Here is an 8,631-nt window from a genome sequence, read left to right as displayed (position 1 = left end):
CGAATAAAAAGAATCACTTACTTTTGCATTCCTTGATTAGCGCTGAGCAGTTTCATTTTTCAATTACGTAAACTATTCTACAAGATGCAACTAAATATCTTCTGTGTGACTTATACACGCTCCCACTTTTTAGCCATATTGATTTCGCTTCTGATGTATGTGTTACTTGTTTTATCTGCTTTCATTTCATCTCACCTTACCCATAAAATGTTTGCTACCTTCTAACGTTACGTACGACATAAAAAAGCCCAGATTTATGGCGTTTCGTTTTTATTTGCCTTCGACGGCCAGCAGTAAGTTTTCAGATATTCACAACGCCAATGAAGACGCAGCGCGTGATCACGCGCTGCGCGCCCAACGGTAGAAGAAGATCGGCAGCTGCCACGCGCAATACCGGGCGCCGTTTCGACCCGAGGTCAGTCATGGGCAAGGCCAAGAAATCGAAGTCCGGCGGCAAGGCGAAGAAGGGCAAGCCCGGAGCCAAGGGAAAGAAAGGAAGCAAGGGATCCTCCTCGGCAACGAAAGCAGCCTCGGCGAAGCCCAGCGAGGAGCCGTCGCCGAGCCAGCAGACGGGCAAGGGCTCCGAACAGACGAGCACCTCGCAGAGCGCGACGCCCAGCCAGACCGAGACAAGCGCCACGTCCTTCAAGCCTCTGAATCGGCCGCCCTTGGAGCCGCTGGTCTTGCCCGCCGACCTGGATTTGTCCCTGCCGCGGCGTCCGTCGACCATCTACGTGTGGGACTGGTGAGCGCGCTCCTTCCGAAGGGCGTCGTATGCTCGAACGAAAGCATGCGTGCATGTCGTACACGTTACGTTTTTTTTTTAGGCATTGACACCGCGCGTTGCGTGACGTTCGAGGACACGTTAATGGGCGACGCGATAAACCTGCAAGAGCACTTCTCCACACTCCTGGCTTGGCAAGGCCAAGATGGCGGCCCTTGGGCTAGAATCGTGATTATTGCGTCAACTTGCATTCACAGTGAAGTTCAGCGCAAGCTAGTGTAGTGTACTAAACATCACCTGGATTACGTCAGTCACGCTGGCCCTTTCACGAGTATACTACCTGTAAGTATATAACGCCCTTTTAGCTGTCGTCTGATAAAAAAAAAAGAAATCGAAAGTCTTAGTGGAGACAATTTTCGGCAAACGTGTCTAAACAGCGTATATACCGCGTGCGCCCGTGTATTTGGCCACACTTCCCCTTGTCCGTCGGCCAAAGCGTTTTGTTTTTAAATTTAAAAGCCAGGCGGCACCTCATCTGTCAAAGAACAAAAGAAGCCGCAGTTTCGCCCGAAAGGCGAACCATCGATTGCCATTGCAAATACATAAACAGCTATACAAAGTAAGGATACTATTTAATAAAGTAATGAACGGGGTTAGCTGGTGGACATTCATAATTGTATTACACTTAGTAATATACTGATAGGAGAACTTGGAAGAACTTGTAGAACGAACGTAAAAAGACAGGAAATGGACGTACGTAGTGCAAACTACCAATCGGTTTAATGCTGTTAGAGGATACGCTTGTACTTCGCGCAACGTACGTTCATTTCTTGTTCTTCAAGTTCTTCCGTCAGTATAACGCTGAGCGCGATATAATGATGTAAGGACAGTAGTTTTATCGGCTGTATAAATTTGAAAACATTCGCTTACTATATTAATTAACAAGCATGGTATCAGCGCACACAGGCAAACATGAACAAGCCACAACCAACGACCCCGGACACTCGCTCTCAAAACGCTAGCGTGAGGAAGCGCGGCAGCAGCAGCGAGCGAAGACACCTTCCAGCTGAGTATCGCTGCAACGGCGAGTGGCGAAAACGCAGCACGCACAAAGGTATGAAAGCCCATGACGCAGATGGTTGTCAAGACGCGTGAAGCGGTGCAATGCGCAGTTGCTGCCGAAATACAACGCAGGCCCCCACTCCCTCCCCTCACGCCGGCGCCATGCACGCGGCGGAAGACGGCGCGTCTGCTCCCCGCTGTCTTTCCCTCGTACGCGTGAGATTAGGCCGCGATCGTCAGCGCTCCTCGAGCGTGGTCGGAGTACAACGCCTCCGCCCGTCCTTACCCACCCCCCGGGGCCTTTCACGCGACGGAAGACGGCGCGTTTCTGCCCCGCTTTCCTACCTTGCGCGCGAGATTGAGCCACGATCATCGGCTCCGTGCGCGCGCTTTCAATCGCTCCTACAGCATGCGGCGCGCGGCGACGGTGTTATCGCCGTTGGAAATTACACGGAACATCGTGACGACGGCGATGACGACGCCGACGGCAGAAATGCGCGTGGATTGTCCATATAGTTGATATCGCAATAAAAAAAACGTGTCAAGCCGATTTAAGTAATAAAATTCTGGATGATGCATGATGAGAACGACAAAAATTGTTTTGAACAAGGAGACTCGAATAAATGAAAAAAAGGAAAAGAAGAAAGAACACGTTTTGCAAACTATGTTCACAAGCGAATGGCTTTCTTCAGCGTGGAGTGCGGAGGTCGCACAGCCTTGGCGGCTTGCCAAGGTGCGGTGAAAGAGCGTACAGAGCATTCCTCACTCCCCCATTGTTACAGTCGGCAAGGTTCTGCACTCGTAAGCTATGTTGTTGCACGGCAATCTGAAGTTCTGCGTTCGCCGCGTAAACTAAGCCATTTATTAAAGCGAAAGCCTTAGACGCCTCATGGAAGAAAAATTTGGCCGTCTGGCATTACGGCACCAAAACTGGGCGTCGAAACCTCGACTTTTGGTGGGAGTCGAACCCACGACCTCCGGTGTTAATTAAGGCGCAGTTACTTGAGGGATAGTTAATTAAGGAAGAGTTAATTAAGGCACCCAAATACACTTTTGTTGGGAATCGAACTCACGACCTATGGTGTTAAGATAACCTAATTAAAGCATGGTTAATTAATATAGAGTTAATTAGGGCACTCGTACGCAGGACCTCTAAGGGGAGTCGAACGCACTTTGAGATATGGGCGAACCGACCATGTATCGAAGTTTGATTCCGACTGACATCGTGAAGGCCGAGAGTCAAATCTGCTACCTTTGGTGTTAATTAAGGCGAACTGAACTAGCACAAATTAAGGTACATTTATTAATTTATTTTATGAGGGCACTCGTACCCACGACCTTAGGTGGGAGTCGAACCTGCGGGCTTTGGTGTTAATTAGGGCAAAATTAATTAAGGTAGAGCTAATTAAGCCAACTGAACCTACAACCTTTAATAGGAGAAAGCAAGTAATAGGAAGCAGCAACGCATTAGCGAAAAAATATCAAGTAATGTAATGAATGTCTCGCGAGCGCGCAGGCTTTCGCTTTCATCCTCTGTAACATGTGCTAAAGCGGCTGAATTTCATTTTCGCTCTCATATAAACACGGCATTCATTAGTAAACGTCGTAGAAATAACCAGAACTCACACAAAATGTATTTTTGTTTAGGGCTCACTCGGACTCAGGCTCATACACCTAGGACACACTCAAGCTCCCTCGGACTCACCGCTCGCTCTGAGTCTGAGTGAGTCGCGAGTCCACTCATGAGTCCGTTCGCCGACCTCTGATCATTACTGAATGTCCATTCACAGATACAAATCGCGTACACGTACCGTCGAAGCGTCCTCCAGGCCATAATGTAGGCTACCACAAAAACTCGCACGATTCAGCTTGGACCATTTATAAGTTATACGTTCTGCACCATCATCAGTAACGACAACGTAAGTCTGCAACTTGATTCTTTTCCAGTGGCAACGTCTGGTTCTTCCCCGTCGGAGTCGTCGCCCTGGCGGTCGTGGTACTCGGCATGATCCTCATGTCGTACAACATTCAGAGCGAATACGCTCAAACCCCGAACGACACCACCGCCGCCGCGCACAACGCGACAAGCGTCGCCGTAGCCGAGTCCACCGAAACCAACGCCGTACAAGTCACACGGCGGTGGTTTAACGCCACCAGGCGCAAGCACTGGGGGATGTCGCGCGAGCCGACCGACGCTGAGTCGACCGCTTCGGACGCCGTACAAGTCACACGGCGGTGGTTTAATGCCACCAGGCGCAAGCACTCGGGGATGTCGCGCGAGCCGACCGACGCTGAGTCGACCGCTTCGGACGCCGTACAAGTCACACGGCGGTGGTTTAACGCCACCAGGCGCAAGCACTCGGGGATGTCGCTCGAGCCGACCGACGCCGTGTCGACCGCTTCGGACGCCGTACAAGTCACACGGAGGTGGTTTAACGCCACCAGGCGCAAGCACTGGGGGATGTCGCGCGAGCCGACCGACGAGGCATCGACCGCTTCGAACGACGAGTGGACAGCGGCGAGCGCCGGTGCCGAGTCGACGACGTCCGCTGAAGGTGTCGGCGACGGGTCGGCCACACTGGCTGTCCAGGTCGCGGGCGAAAAAGACAACGCAAACGTGATCGCCAGTTCAGAGGCCAGCACACCGGCTCGGGCTTGGCTGCATGCCCCAGTCGACAGCTCGCAAGGCGCGATCCACGCGACGAACTCCTTGCCAGTGGCATCGAAGGAGGCCCACAGCGAAGAGCGGCCGCAGAAGGCTTCCGCTGCATTGGGTAACGATCCCTAGAGGGGAGACTGCGGGGGGAGCCTTTGGGTTGGGCTCAATGTGCCGGCTCGTTGAAAGAACGCAGGTTGCCTCCATCGTTTCGCAACGCTAATAAAGTGAATGCGAGAAAATGTCGTTTATCTCCCTGACCATAGTCTTGCACCTAATCTGCAATAAAGATTGGGAGTTATCTCGGCAGGAAAATGGCATTCAAATTTATTATGGCAAATTTGCTGCATATTGAACAGCTAGGAATGTCGCACCCAGCTTAAATAGAAGCTTTCCTAGCGAACGTTCTCGGACTTTCCACGCCATGGCTGCTGCCTCAATGCCAAAAAATCTCGTGCCTCTCGTCGCTTAGTACATTCGATCGCGCGAGAGTACGTGTGTAGCGCGCCAGTTTCCATTATGCAACATGGAGGCAGGAATGAAAACTAACTAGAACAATATTGGTCGACCTAGCCCCTGTCACTGGCGTCGTACTACTGTCGGCACGCACTTCTCCTCGCCCTTCTCAGGACACAAGCGTCATCTTCGTCCTCACGACGTCACTGCGTCGAGACGTCTCGCGGCGTGCGTTCGCAAGAACGTCCTGCTTCCGTCTTGGATTAAACTTCGAAATGCGTAGCGTATATGAACAAAACCTTGCATCACATTAAAGTTGTGACAAGTACAACGTAAAAACAATGTTTCGTTGTTTACGTAGTTGCAGCACCAGTTGTGGAACCCGCAAGTAATGCGGAGGTTGTGAGTTGGGCTCCCACCAGCGGCTATAGTTACTGTTTCCTCCGCCTTCCCCCCCCCCACCTCATTTCCCTCTTCTGCATTTCAATTTCACTCCCCATTTCCCTCCCCACGTGTAGGGTAGCAAACTGGACTCAGTCTGGTTAACCTCCCTGCCTTTCCATCTTCCCTTCTCTCTCTCTCTCTCAATTTCAAGCAAAGTCAATTTCTCCGACGCTTTGCTTGGCTTCGTTGTCTGTCTGCTTGATACGGCCATGATTAACGAAAGTCGAGCCCCTCAGTTTCCCTCCACCTTTCATTCATTCAAAGCGAGAGTCTCGAATATGACAGCCTTGATGGCGTTAAGCAGTATACGAGGGCTTTAACGCGAGGGCTTTAACGCGAGAGCGTTAAGGGCCCCGTGTCGCAGAAAATCCGGCATTGAGGTCCCGCGTCCGGCGCCGACGTCCCGCGTCCGGCGCCGAGATCCCGCGTCCGGCGTCGGGCATCGGTATACAAAATAAATTCTGAACCAAATTCTCAATCACGCATACCCAACCACTCTTCTAGCACCAAAGATGCTCATATACCTTGTTTGTCATTCTTTATGAAGTTACTGCTCGGTATTTTGAGAACAGCACCCACTAACAAATGTAATAAAAAAAGAACCGACAGCGCATATCTTTTATGTTACCTCTTCTTCGACTAAAATACCAAAAGTGCGAAAGAATAACAGGAGATCGACCTACGAAAGAGGCCACGTTTCTAACTGAAAGCTTGCCTTCGTGCACGGCGTTCACCGCCAGCATTTCCCGGTAAACGTTGCGTTTACATAAGCTGCAGTTGCCGAGAAGCATGAAAAGCAAGTAAGGGGCCTTTGAATGCTACCGCGTCTTAAAGGTGAAGCTTAAGCGTCCTCAAAATTTTTTTTAGCCACATGCCTGCTCTCCTGAGTTGACGTGTTACGTGACGCCATCGGGTCAAAAAGTATGTTCCACATCCGCCCACCGTATACGTGTCAATACAGAACGCGCTCAAAACAATAATAGGGACCCCCGAATCGATGATAAGGCGCTCCTGATTACACTCTTTGCCCCTGACCTGAGCTCCTTGCTCTGATTTGATTGATTTGCTTTGCTTTAATTACATATTTGTGCATCTGCAGCTGACCGCTCTTTGCGCGGTCCTTAACTTGGCTCGCGAACAAGTTGCGGACCGGTGCAAAGAGCGATGGAACGAAAAATGCTTCGCGTAACGTTAAGAGACAAGAAGAGAGCGGTGGGGATCAGACAGCAAACGCGGATAGCCGATATTCTAATTGACATTAAGAGACAAAAAAAAAATGGAGCTGGGCAGCCCATGTAATATGTAGGATGTAGAACCGGTTGAACATTAGAGTTACAGAATGGTTGCCAAAGGGAGGGAAGCGCAGTCGAGGACTACAGAAAACTAGGTGGGGTGATAAAATTAGGAAAATGGCAGGCGCAAGTAGGAATCATTTGGCAAAGGACAGGGGTAATTGGAGATCACAAAATATGCTGATGATGACGATCACGGTGGTGATGATGATGATTACGATGCGAAGCACGTAGCGCTGCCCGCATACGTTTCCCGGTAAAGATTACTGTTGCGGAAGGCGATGACAGCTTGTGGTGAGTGACGTCCACACCCTTTCGTATACAATATAACCAGCCTAACAACTGATTTCAATGTTGTTGCCTCATCGCTATGGGCGGCGGCCAACTGTCAAAATTTGCCATTATTCACATTACTACAATTGCTCTGAATTATCATTACTATCATTACTCTAATGCATAGCCTACACACCTCAGCCGTTGCAGTGGGGGTTGTCAACAGCTACGCTGGACAGCCGCTTTCGCAAGGCTGTGATGGCGAGTTAATTCTTTTCTTCCTTTCTTCTACCGCTCGATTTGTGGCCGATCCTCCAGTAGTGGTTTGCATCATTCGATGTAGAGACCGACCAACCAACCAATCTCATAGCAGCGTACCCAGTCCAACGGTAGCAGTAGGCTGTCCGATCGGGGTTGACGCGTGTACCAAATGCTACTCTTCTTGTAGGTTGTGCCGTTGTGGGTTTTCAGCAATTCTTGTAAAAAAAAATTTAAGGCCTAAAAAAATATTGCTGACAAATCTGTAAACCAAACTCTGTGCGGTGGATACCAAGCAACCCGATCTCTACGCTTACATGTATTTTAATGTGAGATCCGGAGGCACAACTTAAAGATTCCTGTGGTTCTGATCACATTTATTGCGACCACACCGGAAGCTGCCTCAAAATATACTTTGTGATGCGTCCGTCGTCGCTCTCGATGGCTACGGTACTAAACATGCATGGCCTCCGAAATGCGTGCGCAGGTGCCACTGTAGTTTCCCGACGTCACCGGCCCGTGACGACAGTGAGAGAGAGAGAGAGAACAACTTTAGTGAAAATGCCTGCAGAGTCGGTTAGGCTCCCTCCACGCAGGGAGGACAAGCTTTTACCGCGACGTGGCCACTACGTCAATCTCGTGCATTGTGCTCCTCGAGGGCTTGGTTCTTCGCTACTTCCGCGGATCCGAGAGGGCCGCCGCCCCCTTCCTCGGGGTGCTGCCCCGCAGAAACTTCTGCATTAATCGCAAGCGCCAAAGCTGCACTATGGCACAGTGATTAGCGCGTCCATCTCACAACTTCACATTGTCACAGGCACAAGAGTTTATTAATTGTATGACGAGTGTGAAGCCGGAACATGAGGTAGGCGACCAGAAGGCACTCGATGACGTCTGCATGACGAATGTGAAGGCAGAAGATGAGGAAGCGGCAGCCTGAAGACAACTCGATGATGACGACGTAACGGAAAGGACGGCCGAATAGAGCAAACCTAAGGCGCGACCTTGTAACAGTTCGAAAAGCAAGACTCTCACTTGTTCTCACTTGATTGGTCACACCCTTGCTTTTGTGTAGAAAACGTCATATTCTGGCCAACCACGTCGGGCCAGGCGAACGGTCCGCTTTCCGAATCGCCTCCCCAGTCTCGAGCAGGGGTAGGGGTTGGTAATATCGATGAATGATTGATCAATTAATTGACTAAAGGTGTCCCGCAATACGATATGGATAAAACCGGTTCGATTAATCCTTTAGAGAGTTTGACAGGAGTGGCCCAAAGATTCTGGTAGTGGTGGTGATAACCTTTATTGAAAGCGGGGGAGGGGAAGGGGTGCGGTGGCAGAGAACGGGCTCAAGTAAGGCCCTGGGCCTTCCGAAATCGTGCTGGAGTGGTGGTGCACGAGCAGCGACTGTGCGACTCTGGTAGAGCCGCTGTCGACTGTTTTTCCGAGTCCCGACTGATGCGGGGCCG

General features: G+C 50.6%; 1 protein-coding gene across 1 annotated transcript; it reads left to right on the top strand.

Annotated features, from left to right (window-relative positions):
* Positions 1-405: 405 nt before the first annotated feature.
* LOC126528062 (uncharacterized) lies at positions 406-4,744 on the top strand. Its single transcript, XM_055069003.1, has 2 exons — positions 406-745; positions 3,734-4,744. Exons 1-2 carry the CDS (start codon positions 423-425, stop codon positions 4,572-4,574), a joined length of 1,164 nt encoding a protein of 387 aa, XP_054924978.1. The 5' UTR covers positions 406-422; the 3' UTR covers positions 4,575-4,744.
* The last annotated feature ends 3,887 nt before the right edge of the window (positions 4,745-8,631 follow it).

This window comes from Dermacentor andersoni, chromosome 9, assembly GCF_023375885.2.
Source record: "Dermacentor andersoni chromosome 9, qqDerAnde1_hic_scaffold, whole genome shotgun sequence".
Classification (NCBI taxonomy): domain Eukaryota; kingdom Metazoa; phylum Arthropoda; class Arachnida; order Ixodida; family Ixodidae; genus Dermacentor; species Dermacentor andersoni.
This window is presented reverse-complemented; position numbering and strand designations above follow the sequence as displayed.